We start from the raw sequence: 24,340 nt of genomic DNA, 5'->3' as shown, positions 1-24,340 counted from the left end.
TAAGACAGGGTTTCATAGCTGTAGTGTATCTCTTGTTTTGTTTTGTTTTTTCTTATCTATTGGAGGAGGTGGCTCAGGCACAACCTCTGTTTCCTCTTTGTTATTTTGGCCCGGTAATATCAGGGCTGAGGGAAGAGGAGGCGATAAGATAGGTGACGGTTCCTCCTCCTTCCCCTTTTTAGGCTCTTCTGTGTATAACAGAACTAGGGCTGCTCTAATTAAAGCCCATAGCATTAAAAGCTGTTACTGGGACACATTGCCCTTGTGCATAACGTTGTTTAATATTTCTCCCCACTTGTTCCCAGACCTCTACATCTAGCGGTCCTTATTCTGGGAACCATGGATTAAGTGAGACAACAGTTTGCATTGGGTCTCTTAATTGAGCCTGCAAAACTGATGCTCCCCTAGCCTTAAGTAACTGTTTCAACACTTTTATATACTGTCTTTGTTGAACTGATAACTGTTGTCCCATGATGAAATCTCAGCCTGAACAATCCCCCACCCCCCCAAACTTGGTAATCCCAAGCAGGCACCAATGACTCACTGTTTTACTGACTTGACCGCCAGTCCTCTCCACCTTCATTTCTGGGGGTCCGTCGCGCTCCCTTCACAGCGATCCCCACACAGGGCACCAGCTGCGGAGTCTGTCCCACAGACCCTGACCCAACAACGGATGAATAAAGTACACTGACACACAGATACACTGCTTTGCCAGTCCAGCTGAGCGTCCAGGCTGCTTACAGACTACAAGCAGAGTGCTGTAAACAGTTGCGACTGCGGCCTTGATCAGTCAGTGAGACTTGCATTTATTCAGTAAAGGTTAATTGACAAAGGTCGTGAGTAAACACCACTAGAGGGTAGTTGACATTGTGGACCTCCTGAGTAGAAATCAGTTAAGCACCCACAGTAAATCAAAGGTTAGTCTTAGGACCACATGGGTAAACAAGCTAGTTAGATAAACTCCGCACATTCCTTTGTTTCTACTTTAATTTACATAACTAAGGGGACAAGGCTGCCTTCAGCCAAGTTTATTACTGGAGCTTATGCATCTCCCCCAGGCCTTCCAAGAAGGTTTGCATCTTATAATTTTCCCCACCATCCTGACTGAATCCCCAGAGGCATGCATTAAACTCTTTCTCTATTGCAATCCCCTGTCTTGATAAATTGGCTCTATCTGGGCAGTAGGCAAGGAGAACCCATTGGTTGGTTACAAAACTTATAAATTTGGAAAGGAGAGATTTATTTTTCATAAAAGTTTGCAGCTGGCAGGGTGACCATTCTGACACTGGGAAGGATAGCCTCTGGCCAGGAGCTAGAAACAGATACTTTGAGGGAGGGGCAAAGGGAACAGGAGTCTATGCTGAACAGAGTGGCCAGCAATAGGAATCATGAATATTTACAAAAGGAGAAATGTGCACATATGCAATGGGGCTTCATGCCCCTTCATGAGTCACATGTACACTAGCCAGAGCCACTCTGTGGTCAGTGGTCTCTTATTAGGAAGAAATGCTGGTCAATTGTTGTGTCAAAACCCCAAAAGGGAGATGCAGCATCCCTTAAACTCAGGTTTTCAAAATTACTCTGGGGTCCCTGTGGCAAAGAGGGGGTCCATTTATTTGGTTGGGGGGCTTAGGATTTCATTTTTATTTTTCAAAATAGGGTTGAAGGCAAATACTTGAAGTTGCAATCGAAGGTCAAGAAAATGGAATCAAGAGGTCACAATCCTTCTCTGATAATGGCTTAGAAAGCTGGAAGACACTCAACATTGAATCCTGGGGCTCTGTGCCATGCTTGCTAGGAGAAACAGCCACCATGAGTCCATCTTTCAGATCTCAAGTGAACAGGTATGCAAGTCGTAGAATTAAATTTATTTCAGCCGTGTACGGTGGCTCACTCTTGTAATCCCAGCACTTTGGGAGGCTGAGGCAGGCAGATCACTTGAGGTCAGGAGTTTGAGACCAGTTTGGCCAACATGCTGAAACCCCCATCTCTACTAAAAATATAAAGGTAGCTGTGCATGGTGGTGGGTGCCTGTAATTGCAGCTACTTGCTACTTGGGAGGCTGAGGTGAGAGAATCACTTGAACTCAGGAGGTGGAGGTTGCAGTGAGCCAAGATTGCACCACTACACTCCAGCCTGGGCTATGGAGTGGGACCCTGTCTCTAAATAAATAAATAAAAATAAAAAGTTCATATGTACAACCCTAGCTACAAGGGAGTCTGGGAAGGTATTTTTAGCACCTCAGCCCTTCCAACTAGAAAAAGTATGGAATAGAGCAACCAGTCCACAGATATGTATCACAGTGGCTTAGGAGTTTTATTAATTTATGTGTGTGTGTTTTCTGGCATGAGTACTTGGGTTGTTCGTGGTAGGCACAGGCAAAGAAACACTGAATTGCTGCTTGAGAAAGGAAATGTCAAATTGCAAAAGTTTCTCTTTAAGTCAGCCTGAACCTGTTCAATGTGTTTGTTTCGTTACTGATTTAGATAAGTCTTTATAACCAGATCAACATGTCACTGCTTCTGTGGGTCAGCTACTAGAACTGGCACATTGTTTCCCATTCCGTTGTAATGCTATTCACTGTCATGGGATTTTCCTTCTCACGGGGCAGGAATCTTAAAAGCATGGCCTGTAAAACCCAACCAAATAAATGGCCTGTAAGAGTAGCCTACAACAAATGTCAGCTATCCTGTCAAGACGGTGAAAGCTATATATTTAGATAAACAGACTTAACTGCACCCCAGTCGGTCCTTATCCACACATTTGAGGATGTTAGGGGTTTGGAAGTTGTGTAGAAAGACATAAGACAGTGTAAGCCTAGGTTATAATCTTATTCCTTATACCATTATACCTTGTACCATTTTACAGGTGAAGGAATTAAGGCATCAGGCATTTAAACTTGCCCAGGTCATACAGTAAAAAGTGACACAATAGGGACTTGAATAAAGACTGGCTCTAGAGACCCTTGACACCCAAAGAGTAATCCATAGATCAGTAGTATTGCAGCACCTGGAGCTTGTTAGAAATGTAGACTCTCAGGCTGTTTCCTAGACTGTTTAAATCAGAACCTGAATCAACAAGATCCTCAGGTGAGTCTTAGGCATGTTAAATTTTGAGAAAGACTGCTCTTAACTTCTCTAATTGAGATTTCCTGACCACCAGTGGCTTCCTCAGGTAAGAACCCCAGAACTTCAGTTCCATCAGCAATTTGAGGACACCTTGGCATCAGGCAGTCCCCCAGTCTTCCTATGGAAGAATGCATGTATATGTATGTTTTTTGCCTTTACATAGTCTTTCAGTCCATGCATTATTGTGACATGTGGGAGGCAGGAGTTTTCAAATTTGTTCTTCCAGTGACAAACTCCGTTCTAACACACATGGTGTAACTCAGGTGCAAGATGAGCTCTGTGAGCATTTCCTCTTCTGCACAGCAGTAAAGGTAATAAGCAGCAAAACTGCGGCTTGCCTTCCCACTAAAGGAAACCAAAGAAATCGATGGTGTGTAAAGAACTCTGAGAAAAGGTTCAAAAAGAGAATCTGCTCTTTTCACACTCTTCCATGTCAGGGGGGAGAAAAACACAAAGATTCAATACCTAGCGATTTCAAGATGCTTTGTTGATTATCTTAACATGTCATCTTTCTGACCCCAACCGAAGACTGCATTATGGTCACTGTATTAAGGGTTGAGACAGAATTTAACATAGAAATAAGGTCACTCTTGTTGTTCAGAATGATCTGTGTTAATAAGGACTTTAAGAGGTTCATCGTAATTTTTTTTGTAGTTATAACACCCACTAGTAAGACTTAAGTTGGTGGACACTGAAGAATGAGGAGACAAAAGGTTCCCGTGACAATAAAAATAAACCGTGTCTCCCCATCTGTGAAACGAGGAAGTAGAACTAGATTTCCATGCTTCCTTCCCCTTTTAACATTTTATGGTTCTAGATAATAAACAAGGGTAAGTATAAAAGTAACTAGTAAGCACTTCCAGATGGTCCAATTTTCTCTTTACAAGAACCTCTGGGCTGGGTGCAGTGGCTCACACCTGTAATCCCAGCACTTTGGGATGCCGAAGCAGGGGTGGATCATCTGAGGTCAGGAATTCAACACCAGCCTGGCCAACATGGCGAAACCCCATCTCTACTAAAAATACAAAAAATTAGCCACGCATGGTGGCGGGCGCCTATAATCCCAGCTGCTTGGGAGGCTGATACAGGAGAATCACTTGAACCCAGAAGGCAGAGGTTGCACTGAGCCAAGATCGTGCCATTGCACTCCAGCCTGGGCAGCAAAAGTAAAACTCCGTCTCGATGGAGCCAGACTCCGTCTCAAAAAAAAAAAAAAAAAAAACCTCTGAGCGAGCACTATAACCAGTCTTATTTTACAGGCCAAGAGACTGGGCACAGAGATATCCATAACTCACCCAAGGTTATGTTCTAAGAGGAGAAGCTAATTCACACCTGCAGCGTGGCTCCAGAGACATGCCCTTATGCACTGCTCAGCTGCCTCCCTGCCTATAGCAAATGCACCTCTAGCTTCTCAGCTCCTGTTACTGGTGCAGTGGAAGTACCACAAACAGGAACGAGGCATTCCACACAGTGAGCATATTATTTTGATAAATATTCACAACATCCAATAATCTCTAAAGCAGTTCTCAATCCTGGCTGCACTTTACAAGTCAGCTGGGGAGCTTTAAGCAGCGCTAATTCCTGGGTCTCACTCAGATTCTCATGTAGTCAGTGTGGCAGATTGTCCAGCCATCAGGATTTTAATAAATATATTTCTTTGGTGATTTAAATATGTAGACCTGCTTAAGAATGACTCTAAATTTTCTGGGAATGGGGTTGTTCTGGGGGCAAGTTCTGCCCACAAAGGTTCAGGTATTGACTATTTTTTTTTTTTTGAGACAGAGTTTTGCTTTTGTTGCCCAGGCTGGACTGCAGTGGCGCAGTCTTGGCTCACTGCAACCTCTGCCTCCCAGTTCAAGCGATTCTCCTGCCTCAGCGTCCCAAGTAGCTGGGATTATAGCCATGTGCCACCACCACACCTGGCTCATTTTTTGTATTTAGTAGAAACGGGGTTTCACCATGTCAGTCAGGCTAGTCTCGAACTCCTGACCTTATGTGATCTGCCTGCCTCGGCCTCCCAAAGTCCTGGGATTACAGGCGTGAGCCTCCACGCTTGGCCAGGTATTGAATTTATGTGTCAATCATTGATTATCTTAGGGTTTTAAATTCTGCTACCTATAAAAAGTGAATTCACTTATGCTTGTCAATACCATCTGTAGTTTCAGATAAGCTTCCTATAAAAGGTCAGAGCCAGTGTCTTACGTATATCCCCGGAGCCTAATTTAACATCCCTAAACATCTGTTTACTTCCAACTGGAAAATAATTATTAAATCACATCCCTCTCACAATGACAGGATCTTAACAGAACACTCACTTAAATCCACTTACTGATTGTTGGTGAACTGAAAACTTAAATTGCTAGGCTTTGAAATAACAACGGTAGCACATTCTGACCCTGTAATTTCTTGAGATTTTTGGCACATTTTAGAAGGCTGAAGAGTAAGAAATTTATCTGACCTCTCCTAGCAGGGAACTGTTTCCATGACCCCAGCACAGGCAGCATAACTGAGAGATGCCTCTAGGGCAAGAGAAGATTGAGGCACTTATGCTTTGCTGACTGCTACAAAAATTGCACTTGACCACTTGACTCCCTCAACTCTGGTGTAATCATCAACCATTACCTGGTTAGTTTTGCCCTTTGTGGTGCCTGGTCCACCCTTGCACTGGGCCACACCAGTTTCCTTCCTCTGGTTTGTGTTTTACAGTTCGTTTACCCTGAGTCAAGAGGATTTGGCTATGAATCCCCTCATGATTTTCCTCCTAGATGAGGTCTGTTGGTAGCACCTCCACAGACCTGGTCTCAGCTCCTAGTGTACAGCTCTCCCACCTTCCAACAGCTGGATGAGATGCCTTTTGGAGCTGGCAAAACCTGTTTAAGGTACAGGAGAGAAAAAGAACTTGCTATTAACCGTAATCAGAAACTACGGGAAGAACAGATGCCCACTAGCATGCAATAGCCACTCTTGAAATCATTCTGAAGTTCATTTTCTTCACCTCTTTGACCCTCGCCTTTTCCTCATTGCAAGTCGTTGGACCCTGTCCTTTGGTCTTAAGGAACTGCCTTTAATCACTTACTTTATGCTTCCCAAATTGATCAGACAACTCTTCCACATTTCTGTTTTCTCAGCCCTGTGGATGTACTTATGTGGAACCCAACCACTGACAGCGTCTCTTTCCCTCCTTGAAAACAAAAGTCTCTCAATCCCGGCTTGTCTTCCCACATTGTCCTTTTGTGGGATAGTGTACTGGAGACCAGTTTCTCATTAAGATGTTTTCATTTAGAGTAGAAGGCTTGATCTTATCCTTCCTTCCCTGATTTGGACAATTTTTGAGACAGGATCTCACTCTGTTGCCCAGGCCAGAGTGCAGTGGCATGATCATAGCTCACTGCAGCCTCAAACTCCTAGGCTCAAGCAATCTTCCCACCACAGCCCCCCGAGTAGCAAGGACTACAGGTGCACACCACCACACCTGGCTAATTTTTAAATTTTTTGTAGAGACTGGGTCTTGCCATGTTGCCCAAGCTGATCTCAACTTGTGGTCTCAAGGATCCTCAGCCTCCCAGAGTGCTGGGATTACAGGCATGAGCCACCATGGCTGGCAGTCTGGACAATCTTTAAAGCATTCCCCACCTATATCAACACCACATGCTAGAATATTAGCCACAAGGGAAAAGCGTAAACCATGACTATGCACGACACACTGAATTTGCAGCAACTAATTTACAACCAATAATGAAGTATCAATGTTTGCAGTGATTCCTCTGTGAATCCAAATATATCCAAGGATAACCCTGTAATAATTCCACAATCGCTGTAATTGTGTAAGACGTTCCTGTAATTTTTGAGAGGGAGGGGAAGTGTTGGAATCACAGGCACTATGACTGGATGGGCCATGACTTACAGTCTGTGTTATTTATGCCATAGCCCTAGTCAAACCACAGCTACTGATAGGCTCTATGAGGTTATGATGATTACATATTATTGTAGTGATTTAATCTGGGTATATCTGATATGTGAACTGAGGCTAAAAAGGTTCACAGCCACTGGCCCAAATCATTAAGTGCCAATCAATCACATATTTCTTTGGGCGGTAACACCTGTTTGATCTTCAAAGAACCAAGAAGGCCAAGATTTTATGTAATGCCAAGTATAGTGGAGAGCTATTACCTAATATATTAGACATTTATTCAGGCCAGGGCACACTACATTGTCTAGGCATTTTATATATATATATATATATATATATATAATGTTTTATTTTCTTGTATTAGGTTGTGATAATCCAGCTAGAGAAGTTTCATAAAACTCAAATCTAAAATCTTTTGCTGAAGAAAATATTTTCTGACTAGTTGATTCTGCCACACACGTCACAGCTAGCCTGCTCCCACATCCAAAACATATTCTAAGAAGGAAGCAGCTTAGCCATCAGAATTTTTTTTAATGCCAGGTTATCATTGCTAAGCAATTCCCTATCCTTACAAGGACAGGCAGTGAACAGGAAGATTCAATCCAAAGATAACTCCCAATTTGTAGGTTGTTTGTTAAATACCTGTAGGTTTCTTTTAATCATAAAGAAGGAAAATGAAAGACTTGAGGATCACCTACATAGAGCGAAAACAGAAAAAACCCTGAATCCCATTGCTTTGGCACTAATATCTTTGGCTGATCTGAGATTACATGAGACACCAAAAATAAAAACACTGAACTTTGGTTTGATGAAATAGATAATTCAGGTTGTCATTTATAATTTTAGAGAGTTTGCTTCACATATACAATGCTGTGTTACGAAACAATGAACACTTTTATAAAAAATTTATTTCACACTTTTATACAAATATCCACAGGTAATTTCTAATCATGAAATAATTTTACAATGCTAGTTAGTACAAAAATGTATCAAATGCAAACAGACCAGTGACTTGACTTGAGATGACATTTTTAACAACCATAAATCTAAACACCATAACATCTTTGTTTCTTTGTTGAACCACCCTTTTCAGGACATTCATCTTTTTTTTAGTAACACAGGTCTAAAAACACTGTCAAAGTATCAGCTCCTTAGCAATCTAAACACATTAGGGACACAAGTTCCCCAAGCAAGAAACTGAGACTTTAAACACTGTTATAACCTGTTTTACAGAAATTTTTGTAAACAAAATATATTTTGTGAATAAGAATTCCAAAGTAAAGTACAACCAAAACAACGTCCTTAGTATCTTAAGGTTTAAGATTTCTGAAAAGAAAAAAGCCCCCCCAAAACAACAGTGGCACTACAAACCATGTTCTAGTTTTTCAAAACAGACACTGCTTATACTATACCCAAAACAAATTAGCACCTGTTTGCTGTTGCTCCCCATATAACTTAACATTGTGAAGCATGCTAATTAAAAAAAATCAGCTTTCATATCTATTCAGTCTCTGTTGAATGTATAGAGTAATAATTCCACCCCCTGCCATTTTTACAATTAAAACACAATTTAAAGTTCTTGTTAAATTAGCCCCAAAGTAATTTTTGGGAATACAGATAGGGGAGGAAACAAAACAAAAATAGAACATCGACTCACTGATTAACTGTTTTGGTAGCAGATTCAGTAGTCTACTGGATCAGTTTGGATCCACCATAGGCATTCCCCATTTCTTTCAAGTCCTGAATATACAGTATTTGCAGCAGTGAGTAAACCGCACTAGAGTTCAGTGAATAAACCCATTTTCTCCAAGAATTCCTGAATGTTACAGTATGAAATCCAGAAACATTACGCAGGCTTCTAAACTAAAAAATATCCAATGCCTGAAATAATTAAACATCTTTACAGTTAGTTATAATTCTATTTCTTAAACCTTTTGGGTTGTGGGGTGGAGGCTGTCGTGAAGGAGAGGTTATAATTTATAGATAATTTATTAAAACAACTCTCTCTGGTACATTTATAAAGATTTTCTTTTTGCAGTAAATAATTTAGGTCAAAGTGATGACCTCCCATGCTCTAATTCTGATTGATTAAACCAACCTGAAGGGTAAACCGGAGACTCTTTGGCCTGTTAGTCAATAACAAAATGGTTTGTAAAGAAAAGAAAAAATAAATACCATATACAAATAAGTAAAACTAGCATTCAAGTCTGTTGCACCTGTGTGTTTTAGTGAAAGGGAGAATGAAACTTGTATGCATTTGACGTGAGCAGGTATTCACACAGCTAAGTAACAGGAAAAGACGGTAGGATGGCAACATCACCTTCTATTGCACATTTAGTTTAAGACAGCACTTTCCGTTGAAACACAACTACCCCAATGGCATAGTCTTGTGATGTGGGACAGCTAACGTGATGGATGTCTGCGCAGCAGGCCCGAAGTTAGGACGGCCACTCTGTTAGTGCAGGTGAGTGTAGGTGCCTCCTCAGCTACACTATCTGGAGGATGTCACCTGAGTGCAACTGGGCAGGCCCTTCCCCAACACATGATGTAAGTCAGCCACGCCAAAAACAAAGGCAACCCAGAAAGTTAAATTAAGGCAGTTAAAGAAAAATCCATTCCAACAGTTTTAAATTTGGCTGTGCAAAACAGGAGCCTTAGGCTACGTAACAATATCCACAGTTAAAACTGTAGGTTCGTACTGTGTGTAGTCACTCTGAAATCAGTCCTCAGGGATTGAGCAGGCTTTTAAATCCAAATTGAATTTCTGAGTTGGAAAAAGCAGTTTGGGTACTGTGAAGCTTTTTTTTTTTTAGGCGCCCCCCTATGAGTAGCTTTCATTTTCGTTCCACTTTGTGATCCACTGTTTTTTTTCAAGGTTATCAATATACTTTTCATCTTTGATCTCTCGCTCTTCTTTCCGGATCCTTACAGCATGGTATCGGGGAACACTGTCATCGTACCTAGAGCGTTTAAAGAATCCACACTAGAGAAGAGGGAAAGAGAAAGAGAAACAAATTAATCTCACAAAGAAGCAAGTACACTAAATGGGAATGTCTAAGCTTTCTGTTCAGCTATGTCTACCTCCGGACTAAGGGGAAAAAGACATGGTTTTCTTTTAAGAAAGAACCAAGAGGTTGAAATGAAAGAAGAGCCAGTGGGGATCAACGGAAGAGAACAGCTGTAAAACTGGAAGAAAAGTCCATTTTCATCTTCTCTTTACATTTTATAACAAATGTTATAACAAATGTAGGCTACCTCTTTACTAACAATTTAAGAGTTTATGAAAACAGTGCTTCCATATTTAAAAATAATCACAATATTATATGTAAAATATCTGATTATCAGATTAGATTAAGAATAATTTTTAAAAGGCATAAACCAAAGATTATTTCATGCCCCTTTCCCACTAATAAAATGCAAATCATGTCACAAGTATTTTACAAATTACTATTTGAATATGCCAGTGTTCCAACAGGTCAACTTTATAATCTTTTTCTCTCCTCTGAGGCTCTAGTACACATATCACTTCTCTCATTAGCCAGGAGGTCATTTATGTTGCCTGGATTTGCTATTGTGCTTCTAATTAAGCTATTTCATTAATAAATCACATAGTAACTGTTTCCTGCAATAAAAATCATGTGCTGCATAGGACTTGAGAAGTGTATCACTACACTGAATTTCAGAGCACTCCCTAATTTCTCTTCTTTTGCAAAAATACATTTACCTTTAAACTGTTAATGCGTGTGTGTGTTTATATATATATAAAAAATTCATTTAAATAGTCAATCTGATCCAAAGTATATTTTTACTGAGAATATATCTGAAAAAATTTGAATTGAGATTAAATTTTTAAATGAAATATATTTACTTTTTTTTAAAAAAGGTGTTTTCAACTTTAAAATGCAGTTTAGAAGAATGAGGATATTAATAGAACGGTTAATGTGTTTATTGTGTGACGTCAATAGTAACATGACATTTATGTTGAATGATGTTATGTTATAAAAATGCCATGGAGCAAGATAAAATTATATGCATAGTTATCACTAAATCAATAGGCAAAATGGACCAAGATGTTTTGTTCCAGGTCATTTCTACATGGATTCATTTATTATTCTGTGCAAAAAAAAGAAAAAAAAGCCAAAGTACCTATCTATTACAAAATATGACTGCTGTCTACCCCATTTAAACAAAGAGGGAAATTAAGGGTAATATGTAAAGCTGAATGGCAATGTTGTGATTCACTGTGATAGTGCCATGGAAAGGATTACAGGAGTAATTCTGTCCTCTCATGCCCACATAAATGGTGAAAGGGATCACTAGCAATTCCTATTTCCATGTATTTCCAAGTAAGAGAAACTTGAATTTAAAATCAACTGAGATCCAAGGTTGGATAAAATCTCTGGATACATGAAATATGGTCAAACTCCATCACAACATATTGCAATAAAAACTGTTCAGGGTATTTTTTGTACTAGAATTTTGTAGATGGAAGGTAACTTTGGTAAGGGATCATCTTCTGAAGTTGACCATAAGAGCCCATCATGCTGATAATCAGTTTGTTGTAATGGTCTTTGACCTGTAGGAGATATGCAGGAAATGGAAGTTGCATGCTTAGCTAGCATAAAACGATTCCTGAGCAACAGTAAAAAGCATTCCAAGCCTTCCCCCTCACTTTATAGCAAAGAGAACAAAAAGATGACAGTGAGGAAGCCTCACCAAGAGAAACACAACATTTCCAACATGCAACAGGTTAATTAGGCGGTCGACACAGCTTCTATCTGTGGAAAATTCCAAAATGGACAAGAAATCTAGAATGATTTCTTATGCATCTTTGAATTCCCTAGTGGAATGCTACATACCGAATTAATAACACATTGCAAACTGTGCTACTATGGAGGGCTAAAAGTCTCTTTTTGTGTGTACAAATATTGCAAATTTTCTGCATTGCTGTGGTAGATATTTAACAAGAACATAAAATAACACACCTGCAACGAAAGACTGTGCATTAAAAAAAACAAAAACTGAGCTTTCAAGTGAAATAAAATAAAACAAATCCAAGCAAGGCAAGCCAGTGTGGACATTTGGAAACATCTGTTAATGGGACACACATAGCAAGCTGTTGTTCTTAAAGTTAGCCACCACAACCATAGCGGGTCCCACAGCTAGCAATTAAAAAACATTGATCAATTACCAATTACAGAAGTAGATCAATACTATGCATCAGAAGTAAGCCTCTCTTTATCAGATGGCTGAGCATGGATCTCAGCCTTGTGATATGTGGCATCATAATGATCTTTCTTATTTCTCTTGAAGAAACCACACTACAAGGAAGCAAGGTATTTAGTCAATTTTACAGTTTTGTGTATAAGAGCCAAACAACAGAACATCTCAAATTTTAATCTGCTTTCTACTAGTGGCTTGTTTACAAACAGACCACTTTCAGTCAACCAACAGTGAACAGCCACTGCATTGTTTTGTTGTCATGTTCAATACACCCTTCACCATACATCTCTGGTCAAATATTTATATGGATGACACTAGTCAGCTCATTGATTTTTCTCTTTGTAACAGAAATCTTGTGGACAAAAATCATTCTAATAGGGAAAACGTATATACATTGCTGATTGTAGCTTTGGGTAGTTTCTTCCTGCAGGAGAATATGAACTCCAAAAGGGGCAAAAGATTGACTTCGGCAGTTTATTGAGACAAAGGTTAGAAAATAAATTCTCTAAATAAAAGCACAAATCCAAATAAAATATAGATATACTATGGGTATTTTTCTGCCTTTTACAGTAAATTTTATGGAACAAATGCCATTTACTTGAGGCCTTTGGATCTGTGGGGTGAATCACAATACAAATTCGAATACACCATCATGAAAGAATGATTGCTGTCATTTTCCCAAACTCTGAGCACCATAAAACCCTTAAATGGTAGGGACCCAATGCTCCTCAGGTTAGGTCACACTAAATGAGTATAAAAGTATAATTCCACTTTCTACTATAATTTCCTTCGTTCAGTGATAGAGAACTTTTCCTATTTACTTTTATCTAGTTCATAAGGCCATGGAACTGTCTTTTATAAAATTTAACCTGGTCAAATAAAATCTCCTGAAAAACTCTGATTCCTAGTCCAGCAACTCATGAAGGTAAAAGCCTAGATTCACTTTGTACAATATATGGGAGCTGCTGGCTCCGTGAGGCTATTCAGATTGAAATTAATTTAAATTACATTTAAAACTCTATGCCTCAAGTGAACCAAACACATTCCACGTGCCTAACAGCCACACATGACTAATGGCTACCATACTGGATGCTGCAGCTCCAGAACATTTCCATCAGTATAGAGTTTTGTTGGGCAGCTTTCAATAATATGTGCTAGTAAATAGGGTGGGAAGAAGAATAAACCAGGAACCAAGAGGCCTGGTCCTGCCTCCAACCTGGCAACATTCATTCTTTTTTTTGAGACGGAGTCTCACTCTGTTGCCCAGGCTGGAGTGCAGTGGCACGATCTTGGCTCACTGCAAGCTCCACCTCCCGGGTTCACACCATTCTCCTGCCTCAGCCTCCCTAGTAGCTGGGACTACAGGTGCCCGCCACCATGCCCAGCTAATTTTTTGTATATTTAGTAGATGCGGGGTTTCACCATGTTAGCCAGGATGCTCTCCATCTCCTGACGTCGTGATCCACCCGCCACAAAGTGCTGTAATCCACCAGCCTCCCAAAGTGCTGGGATTACAGGCGTGAGACACCACGCCCGGCCAGCAACATTCTTAATATCCCTGGTCATGAGCATCTTTGTTAGCAAAATGAAGGTGATTTAGACCAGCCCAAGGGACTTTTTTTTTTTTCACCTGCAAACAAAATCCTGTACAGAATCCTGATATTTAAAATGGATACAATCTGAACTACTGTGGTTGAAGTAGGGATCTTCATCCTGCCTAGTTTAGCTTTGCCCTCTACATGGATATACAAAATCCAATTTAAGGGCCATTGAACTGTAGTTCTGACCCTAAAATCCTATGACTTTAACATATTAAATAATTCAGTTGAATAAAAGTATAAAGTAATAAAAATGCTTCTCATGTGGGGTTATATAAGTTGTATTTTAGAGTCCCCTTGACAGCCTGGACACTTCAGAGCTTCAAAAAACAAAAACAAAATTAAAAACTCCCAAAATAATGAAATCATCTAATAATCCAATCAACTTATTTAACAGACGAGGCAAACAGAGGCCCCAGGGAGATAGAATGATTTGACCAAGATTATATACAGCTTAGGTTTCTAACTTTAAATCCACTGCTGTCTCACCCTCATTAAAGGCTGCCAATGCTCTGAAAAAGACCATCCTTATGACCTCTTCCAGAAAACACAACATCATCCTCAAATATCAAACCCCAACTTTAGTTTTTGATATCAAAATAATTTTCAAGGCCAGGTGCAATGGCTCACATCTGTAATTACAGCAATTTGGAAGGCCAAGGCAGGAGGATTGCTTGAGCCCAGGAGTTGAAGACCAGCCTGGGCAACACAGCAAGGCCTCATCTTTATGAAAAAAAATTTAAAAACTAGCTAGATGTGGTGGCACGTAGTCCCAGCTACTCAGGAGGCCAAGGTGGGAGGATTGCTTGAGCCCAGGAGGTCAAGGCTGCAGTGAGCCATGATCACACCACTGCAATCCAGCCTGGGTGACAGAGCAAGAGACCCAGTCTCAAAAAAAATTTTTTTTTTCTTCAAGGCATCTCCTTGAAAAAATGTTTTATATTGACTGGCTATGTTTGCCAGAGGAACCTACTGCCCGAGGTAAACATTAGAGGTAAAACTGGCTAAAACTCCATACCAGGAGGAGTTTTGTCATGAGCTTCAATCCCATGTCTAGAAGACATCAGAAAATTATCTCAAATTGGCAAAAGTCAGTCAAAAAAAATAAAGCAAAAACAGATGCTCAATATTTGCAAGTAAGACTATCTTGAACCCTTATGTATTATATTTTTGGATCCAATGAAAAGAAAAGGATAGTCTGATCCTAGGGGGTTGATGGTTCATACAGAACCCTCCAGACCGGACATGTTTGAGAATCCAAAATTTTTGTCCTTTAAAATGAGTAATGCACTGCATACCTAATGCTACTATAATCAAAATGTTAGTATTTCTGCAGTGAAATTAATCATAAAGGATAAAGACTTCGAAGTAGCCTCTCTTCACATCACGTCAGGTTTTATTGCCAAATAAGTCATTATATACTTCAAGGTTTCAGAGCTTTTCAGAATGGCAGATAAGGGACTGTAAGCCTCTATCACTCACTGGGAATAATCTAAAATTTTTAGGTTGTAATCTTTGGGCAATAAGAGTTTGTATCCATCTCATACGCAGTTTTTCATAATGTAGACTCTTCACTGGTAGAATCAGGGGAAGATATTACATTTTATTTACAGTCAAAGGGCCAAATTCTAATGAGGAACATCATATTGAACCTAGACCTTCCTTATGTTTGATACACGCTATAGTGACCCCCTTGAGATAGAGTTATTCATTCATGTCATACTCTGCTATTCCGAATCTAGCTGTAGGCATAACCAACACCAATGGCTGCTATGAACATTCTTCACAGAAACTGAAATTAGCAGGGATACACATTCAGAGTATTACTACACCCTAACAATTTGGCTTAGATCCAGACTTCAATCTTAGGTGAAGAAAATGCTAAAGTAATAAAATCTAAATTTGTTATTTGCTAAACATGCTAAATTATGTGTGAGACACAAATGAAGAAACTTATTGTGTACAAATAATATACTTTAAATACAAAATATTCGGTAAATATACAGGTGTTCATGGTAAAATTTTCCTCAAATTTGCTATGTCAAAAGAGTTTCATAATGTTAGAAAAAAGGAAGCAATGAAAAAGAAAACGTACCATCAGTGCTGATTCCCATTTTTTAAAACATGAAATAAAGTTTGTTATGAAATTCAAATGCCAGATATGACTTACCTTCCATAGTATAAACACTAATAAAGCAAGCATCAAGATCCCAGCGAGAATAGCCACTAGGATGATCCACCAAGGTACTCCCGAATACTGAGCTACAGTCTTTGAGGGAAACACAGTCACTCGAACCTACAAGGCAGAAAAGAAAGCAGCATTACTACATACGGCGGCAAGAGTTCACACCAGGAGTTTATGGTTCTAATTCTGCTTTTGAATATATTTTGGACAATGCAGCCTGTGAATGGATGAGATGACTTTCTGATGCAAGATCCTTTCTCTTAACAGAATATTGCTTCAAGAGACATTCCTTGAAGATCTTTCCCCAGAATCTTGAAAATGCTGGGTTGTATTCTGACAAAGTGGTTACTTCTTTGTTAATTTATCTTAAAAAAAATTTGTTATCAACACAAGTAAACTGTATAATGAACCCTTCTGTATTCATCATCCTGTTCCAGCAATTATCAATACACAGCCAGTCTGTGTATCTAAACAAATTGCTCTCAAAAAGATACCCAGTTAAATAGATCTAACAGCCAGTCTGTTCTATCTGTCTAACCTGGTTATCTTTTTGAGAACAATCATACTTTTTTTTTTTTTTTTTTTTTTGGAGACAGGGTCTCACTCTGTTGCCCAGGTTGGAGTGCAAGTGGTGTGACCATGGGTCACTGCAGCCTCAACCTCCCAGGCTCAAGTGATCCTCCCACCTCAGCTGCCTCCCAAGTAGCTGGGACTACAGGCGCATGCCACCACCCACAGCTAATTTTTTAAAAAATTTTTTTGTTGAGACAGGGTCTATGTTGTTCACAAAGTGCTGGCTTCAGGTGATCCTCCTGCTTTGACCTCCCAAAGTGTGGGGATCATAAGTATGAGCCACCTCACCTGGCCTATACTTTCTTTTAATTAATTTTCAGCAATGGAAAGAAAAGGGCCAGTTTAGGCAAAAGTAGCCAACATTCCTCATTCAGACTTGAAAGATGTTGTGAAATACAAAAGTAGGGATAGGGCTGCATGACTGATGGACACCATTTTACCTTTTTCTTAGGATATCACACTAAAGACCCTCATAAACAATAACATTTCCTGAAATGGCTTGGTGCCATCTTCTACAAAAAGGTATATGAACAAACTAGACCCTGGACCCACTCAGAGGCAGCTTAGCGCTTAAGTTGCTCCTGCTGCTGAGAAGCTTAAACTCTAAACATAGGATAGTTTGCAAATATCAATTAAATAGAAATGGTGTTTACTCAGAAACCTAAAAAGCTGCTTCTGGCAATTCCAACAACTCAGTTACATGGGTTTAGAATGCAAATGAGCTTTTGTGATACCAGGAACTATTTTTCAAAGCATGCTAAAGACCTGGTGATTATTGTGAACATGATTTTGTAAACGACACTGATTAGAGATCCACTGGTTTGAAGTTTCTGATATTTCTGAATTAAGAGAATGTAAAGTAAAGGGAAACAAAACTCAGGGGGAGCATTTAACTTCTGAGAAGTCTTTTCAGTCAAATATTCTATGTCCATATTGAACCCTGGATGCTGCTATGTCTACACTGTGCTTCAATACTTCTATGCGGTGGTGTTTTTCTTTAAAAAAATCTCTCATCAAAGTACTTCCCTTTCCACTTCTAGGAAACAGTTTCTCAACCTCACCTGACTTACAAAAAATACTTAAAAGCAGTAAAACTGCTTTTCTTTAAACATTCAATAGACAGCAATCACATCTTGAGATTTAGCCAATTATACTGATGGTAACAGGCAGGCTTAAAACACCTTTATCAGCCACCATGTTTCCTGTTATGCTCTAAATGAGGTTTTCTACAAGCTCTGAGCCCCAAGGTGGCCTCGTGGCTCACTTCCCCTCTCCTTCCCTCCCCTGACAGGGAAGAGATTACTGCGTTCAGCACAGGGACATCTACAAAGAAGGGAAGAAGAAACAGGGACAGACCAGTGAAGCAATAGAATAGTTACGTGGTTGGTAAGCTGACTACAATGAAACAAACCAAATAGATGATTTCAATTAGCCTAAACTGTATCTTGTTTAACTTTGTTGCCCTATTATCTAACACAAGGAAGGTATACAGTGTATCCTTAGGGCAAGGTGGTCATGTGGAAGGGCCATGCTCATTTGTAAGAAAAAGTTCCAGTAAATCTGGAAGTGGAGAGTGGAAACTGGTCTTCGGCAAGGAGAATCAGCTTTATTATAATGACACTGTGCACAAGTGTCTTTAAAACAGCTGACAGTAGGGGAAAGCCACCCCCATAAATGGTTGGGATCCAATATTGTTAACAATTGAGCAAAGTAATTTTTGATTTTGCAGCCTGGAGTGGCAGGGTGGATGGGAATCCAGCTGAAGCTCTAAGCCCGAGGCCTGGCACCATTCAAACCAGAACTTCCACATATTGTTAACTCACTGGGCATCAAAGACTGAGGACCAAAGTCAGGGACTGGGTTGGCTACACATTTAAAGGGCAGATGTGCTGTGTGGTTCTGGAGGGTGAGAGGCCAGTCGGGAAGATCTTATTGGTTGTTTGCTTAAACTGTCAACTGAAGGTGTTTTTGTTTTTTTGTTTTTGTTTCTGGTATGACAGTCATTCTCCAGCTGGGATTGAGAACAAGGGGAAGCTGGCCATAGAGCCAGGTGACCAAAGATGGAAGACAAAGGGTGGGCTGTGATTCCCAGAGCTCCAAGCCTTGTTCTGTCTTGTCACACCAACTGTTACTGATGAACAGGTGAGTAGAAACTACTGTAGAGCTTTACAACTCCAAAAATAATTTCTTACCTTTGGTTTCATTACAGTGTAGTTATTTCCATGGGGATGACGCACACCTGTGAAACTCATCCACCATGTGCCCATAAGGGGAAGGGGATATAAGCTCTGTTGATGCATTAAATTCGATTACCAGTGAGCAGTGCTGAGACTACATTAGCTTGTCAACTGCCAAAATACCTTCTCTAAATTACCCTGTAATGTACCACGCACTGTTCTCACTGAACTTCATTCGGTACAGGAAGTCACCGAATGAAGGGATTTTCATATCTTTTACAAAATTATCTATTAAGGACATCATCCACTCTTGGTGTTTATCATATAACAGGCCATCTTATAAAAGGATCCGTATCTTAAGTTGTTCTCTGAATTTTAAGTTGTTCTCTGAATTTAGAGCCAAAAGGGAAAATCTTATTCCCCTGAAGAATTATGCATTTTTTTGGTCATTTAAAAAAAAATTTTGACAGCCAGGAAGCTGGGATACTCTCTACTTGCTTCCTTAGGGATAAATGGGGACAATATAAACACAACCAATAAACAATCCCCCTCAATTTCCCTGGCTAATTTGACAGTGTTTTCCTGGTTCTGTCTCCTACAGCATGACATTCTTAACAGTTGACACTGTATCTTACCCAACTTTGCATCTCTAACATTTAGCACAGGGAAGGCATACATGTGTCTTTCATAGGTGTTTATTAACAAGATGGATTTAATTTAACTGATGCTAAAATATAGCATGGCTTACCTGGCTCAATTATGTGACTTCTGCTCTCCCTGACTTCATTATAATAGTGTCCTAATTTAGAAGTGTTTTTTATTGTTTGTTTTGAGACAGGGTCTCCCTCTGTTGTCCTGGCTGGAGTGTAGTGGCACAATCTTGGCTCACTGCAGCCTCGACTTCCTGAGCTGAGGTGATCCTCTCAGCTCAGCCTCCCAAGTAGCTGGGAATACAGGCATGTGCCACCCTACCTGGCTAATTTTTAATTTTTTTGTAGAGATGGGGTTTTGCTATGTTACCCAGGCTGGTCTCTAACTCCTGGGCTCAAGCAATCCGCCTGCCTTGGCCTCCCAAAGTTTAACTGTGTTTTATTAAAAGATGAACACAAAACTCTTGAAATTGGTTGGGTTATAAAGAAACAAAAAAGTTTTTTTGCTTTTTTAAGCCAAATTAAGCTTAGATCTTCAAGCCCAGAAAAACTACAGCTTAAACTACTCAAGAAATGTGCAGATATGACATCTGAGCTATTGTATTTCAGAAATCACAGAAAACAGAAAAGGTGTCAGAAGACTAGAGGTTAAGAAAATGTCTCAATTTTCAAAAGACATGGGTTCTAGATATGAGACCAGTAACCCATTCACGAATCTACCAATTTGTGAAGACATCAATTCCCATTGGGAGGCATGAGTTCTCCAAGCTCTAAGAACATAAAATGCCCAAGAGAACCTCACTTTCATTTGTGACCCAGTCATTAGACTGGACACCAGGGCCCCCAGAGTTCCATCATCTTCCAGAAGAAGACAGCACTTGAAGAGGAGACATCAGACCCAAGGTCTGGTCTCAGCTCTACTTGCTGGTCGGGTGACCCTGAGGGGGAGATACCTTTCCTTGGATTCAGTTTTCTTATCTAAATTTGAGATTTGGGGACTTTAAGGGGACCAAGTGTCACAGAGTCAAAGAACAAAAGCCCTGAAGTCAGACAATTACAGGTTTCAATCAAGGGTCTCAAATTATATCCCCTCTCTGAGTCTGCTTCCTTGTTTGTAAAATGAGTACAATGTTTACCCTTGGCGTTCTTCTGAAGTTTAAATGATAGAATATAAAGTATCTAGTAAGCAGTAGACATTTTTTTAAGGCTTCATTAATGTTAGTCCCTTCCCTCTAAAGTGTTCTCTGTCTAGCTCTGAAATCTCAGTGATTTTCAGAGTTGCTGATTTACAGTTATAGAAAGCTATACCTGCTGCCTTTATAGATGCAGAGAAAGGATCCTTAGGGAAGGTGTGGTTTATTTGAAGTCCCTTATGATGCCTGTTGATATGTCCTGGAGAGACCGGGACAGTGCTGGTTGATACCACTTATCGCAGCAGCTTGCCCAGTACAGCATTTGTCTCAGGCAAATGTATCCTGGGGCTGGGTGCAGTGGCTCACACCTATAATCCCAGCATTTTGGGAGGCTGAGGCAGGCGGATTGCTTGAGTCCAGGAGTTAAAGACCAGCCTGGGCAACATGGTGAGACTCTGGCTATACAAAAAAACTGAAAAATTAGCTGGGTGTGGTGGCATGCCTGTGGTCCCAGCTACTCAGGAGGTGAGACAGGAGGATTGCTTGAGCCCAGGCATTCAAGGCTGCAGTGAGCTGTGTTTGCGCCACTGCACTCCAGCCTGGGTAACAGAGCAAGACTCCATCTCAAAAAACTACATAAAAACAAAAATGTATTCTTGCTTGGATAATAAATCGTAAGGACTGCTATATTTCAGAAAACAGAATGATTAGGGAGGCTCCCTGAATTTTCAGCTAGCTAAACGACTGAAGCCAGAACATTTCCATAAGTAGACTGGCAGATTAACTAAGAACAGTAATTCGCAGTATTTCTTTCTCCAGTCTCTTTTGCAAAACATTCCCATTCATTATTCCCACCATGACATGCAGTCATTCTGCCTCAAGATCTTTATACAAGTCCCTGTGGGTTCTAGACTCCCACAGGGAACCCCTCACTATTGGTTCACTACAAGGTTCTACACCTAGTCCTATTCAACATATTTGTCATTACCTGGATGAAGACATAGAGAACATGCTTCTCAGTTTTTAAAACTTTCAGGGATAGAAAGTTGAGAAAGCAAATGATGAAGCAAGATTCAAAATTACTTTGCAAACTGAAAAAATGGACCCAAAGCAAATCACATAAAATGTAAGGATACACTTAAAGGCATACATTTAGATTTTTACAAATAGCTCAAGGACAGGATACTGGAAACACAGCTTGACAACAAATTCTGATGAAAACACTGGAAGTTTCGGTAGAACACTAACACAAAAATAGCAGCTGCTAGAAATTCAAACATGCTGCTCAGCAATGGTTTGAAAAAGCAAATTTTAGGCAGGTCTGACAGAAGTGTGGTGCCGAGATGCTGAGAGGTAAAGGCCCCAGGGTAAGTGGGACCAAGCAGACCCCACCTCAGCTGCTCTGTCCATGTGGGAATCAAATTGCCCAGGAAGGGAGGGGCCAGGAGCCAGTTCAGCTGTGCCCAATGTGACGCATAACTCAAGAGCTGGGTGCATAAGCTCTGAGAAGAATAAGAAACATCCAAGGAGGCATGACCATTTCCTTCAATTATTTGAGAGGCTGCTACATGGCCAAGAGAGAGAACTTATTTTAGACTTGTTTGGGGGGCATAACCAGGGACTTACAAGGTTCAGTTCAGGAGTCAGCTATGAAGAGATCTTTTTTAATAATTACAGCTGGCCAAGGGATGGGCCATCACTGGGGCATTACACCAATGGCTGCAGCATTAGAGATGGTAGAAGACACAGGTTTCTAGAGGGCTGTGAGGTGCACCCATTCTCTGAATTGAGCCAGTAGTTCTCAAACCCACCATGGGCACTGCTGAACTGGATGACCCTAGATTTACTTCTTTTTTTCAATGACTCTATTAAAATACAGCTTGCAGTGCCAGTACCTTAAGACAGTTTTCTCCGTAACGGGGCTATGAGGGAAATGAGCACCAAAGCACATGACTTCAGGACATGAGTGTGGGGTACAGGGAAAAGAGACATGTTCTGAACCTGAATGAAGCTGGGGAACCTCTCACCTGAGTGCCTGCATTTGGCAGCCTGATATTTTCGGCAGCAGCAGTCACATCAATGAAGGCTCGCATGAGAATGTCCAAGTAGTTCAGTTTGGAATACTCCTGTTTGGAGACAGTGAATGCATTAGGGAAGTGAAAAGTGTCCTAGGCAAAGGCAAATTACTTCCATGGGACAGCCTCAAGCCAAGGTCATACCTCTAGAAATGTGCTGTTCCATAACCTCGAGCGCAAAATAAGAGACGCCTTGCTGTCCAGCCCTCGCAGCGGGCATCTGATGTTCACACAGTTCACGTTCACGCTACAGTTCTAGAGAGAAAAAGAATGGTCATCAAAAGACATTGTTCTGAAGAAATCCTTCCCCTCATCCTCTCAAATATTCACAGCTCTTGAAAAATACTTACAAGAGTCTGGTATTTTCTTTCAGCAAATAAAGAAAATTTTCTGTTATCATCTATCTGTTTTTCAGTAATTTCCCGTTTCTTTCTTGAGTTGTGAGACTCCTGAAAAAAATTATATCCAAAATAGTTCCAATTTATGTAATTCTTTGTCACTACCATACAAGCCTCTTGAGCATATCCTCCCAAACAGTGCCAGATTCACATTATCAACAATATTTGCCTCTCTCCTGCCAAAGGCACAGAAGTAAGTATAAAACCAGCAAGTATTATCACTCTAAATTCAAGTTTATTGATTTACTCATAGGACTAAGTAATTCATTCCCACTCTGACCTTAAAACTCAGAGAAAGAGAAATATGCTTTCTTTGTTCCTCTGTATCCCCACCAAACTGTGGGCATACTGAGATCAGAGATCAAATCTTATTCCTGTATCCCTAGCCTCCAGCTTTGTTCCTAAAACATGGTAGTCAGCACATCTTGAAGGAATAAGTGACACCGAAGAACAGAGAAAGAAGCAAAAAGACCCATTATATAGCTCATTCAGAGCAGAGCAATGAAAACTAAGCCATACAAGAACTTTTAAAATTGCATTTTCCTTATAGCAAAGATTAGTAATAACCGATTATCTTGATTTTTAACATTGATGAGTAGAAGATCATGCTATAAGCCACCAACTCTGATCACTGATCATACCCAGTCACCTTAGAATTTAAAATAAAAGAAATAAACATGCAAACCTTCATCAAACTGGAACACAAATGATAGGCCAGTTATCTAAGCATGGAGCAGTATAGAGAGAGGGGTTAACAGTACAGGCTTTGACATCAGGCAGAGCAGGGCTTGTATGTGGAATCTGTCTCTTAACACCTGAGTGACTGAGAGAGTTACTTGCTCTCTGAATCTTAATGTCCTCATCTGTGAAATGGTGAGGATAATGAAACTCCCTCATAGGACCATCCAGAGAATGAAATGAGAAAATGAAAACAAAATGCTTAGCATAGTTCCTGAGACACAATGAGTACACAATAAATAATTACTATTTTAAAAATAAGCATAAAAAGCTTTCAAGGTTACTTGCTAAGATGCCATTATCTTTTCCAATGAGTTTGGTTCTACTTGGAGTGAACACTGTGAACACTGGCTGGTCCCTGGATAATAGCAGCTACTATTACCCCAGGAGCATCCCCCAGTTCTCCTTATTATGTAGCATACTGGGTCATGATGAAACATCAGAAAATACCATTTGCCTCAGCAAGCACTGAATGACTCTGCCTTATGTACTATAATGGTCATTAACCAGCAAAAATGCCTCAGCCTCCCTCAGTTACTCAACTAGAAAAGA

The 24,340-nt window shown here is 40.2% G+C and overlaps 1 protein-coding gene and 1 long non-coding RNA gene across 10 annotated transcripts in view; one reads left to right on the top strand and one right to left on the bottom strand.

The window, feature by feature from the left end:
* Positions 1-24,340, top strand: part of LOC109025972 (uncharacterized) — an 89,342-nt gene that overhangs the window by 39,107 nt on the left and 25,895 nt on the right. For 3 of the 5 annotated variants that reach the window (XR_010129619.1, XR_010129618.1, XR_010129620.1), the window contains exons 2-4: positions 1,660-1,844; positions 17,909-18,003; positions 18,618-18,759. This is a non-coding gene — a long non-coding RNA (uncharacterized lncRNA). Of the gene's footprint in view, positions 1-1,659; positions 1,845-17,908; positions 18,004-18,617; positions 18,760-20,053; positions 23,056-24,340 lie in introns of those variants that run through there. The other 2 variants (XR_008677364.2, XR_008677365.2) reach the window with 1 other exon arrangement.
* ITGA6 (integrin subunit alpha 6) overlaps positions 7,929-24,340 on the bottom strand; it is a 79,780-nt gene continuing 63,368 nt past the window's right edge. For 3 of the 5 annotated variants that reach the window (XM_063694999.1, XM_004032793.5, XM_055379172.2), the window contains 5 exons: positions 23,003-23,101; positions 22,797-22,907; positions 22,605-22,703; positions 16,030-16,155; positions 7,929-10,021 (listed from right to left, as the gene is read on the bottom strand). In XM_063694999.1, the coding sequence (XP_063551069.1) occupies positions 9,860-10,021; positions 16,030-16,155; positions 22,605-22,703; positions 22,797-22,907; positions 23,003-23,101 (597 nt within the window). In that variant the 3' untranslated portion in view covers positions 7,929-9,859. Of the gene's footprint in view, positions 10,022-12,229; positions 12,360-16,029; positions 16,156-22,604; positions 22,704-22,796; positions 22,908-23,002; positions 23,102-24,340 lie in introns of all 5 variants that reach the window. The other 2 variants (XM_063695000.1, XM_055379171.2) reach the window with 1 other exon arrangement.

This window comes from Gorilla gorilla, chromosome 11 (genome assembly GCF_029281585.2).
Source record: "Gorilla gorilla gorilla isolate KB3781 chromosome 11, NHGRI_mGorGor1-v2.1_pri, whole genome shotgun sequence".
NCBI classification, from domain to species: domain Eukaryota; kingdom Metazoa; phylum Chordata; class Mammalia; order Primates; family Hominidae; genus Gorilla; species Gorilla gorilla.
The sequence above is the reverse complement of the archived record's forward strand: the minus strand, read 5'-3'. Positions and strand labels throughout refer to the sequence as shown.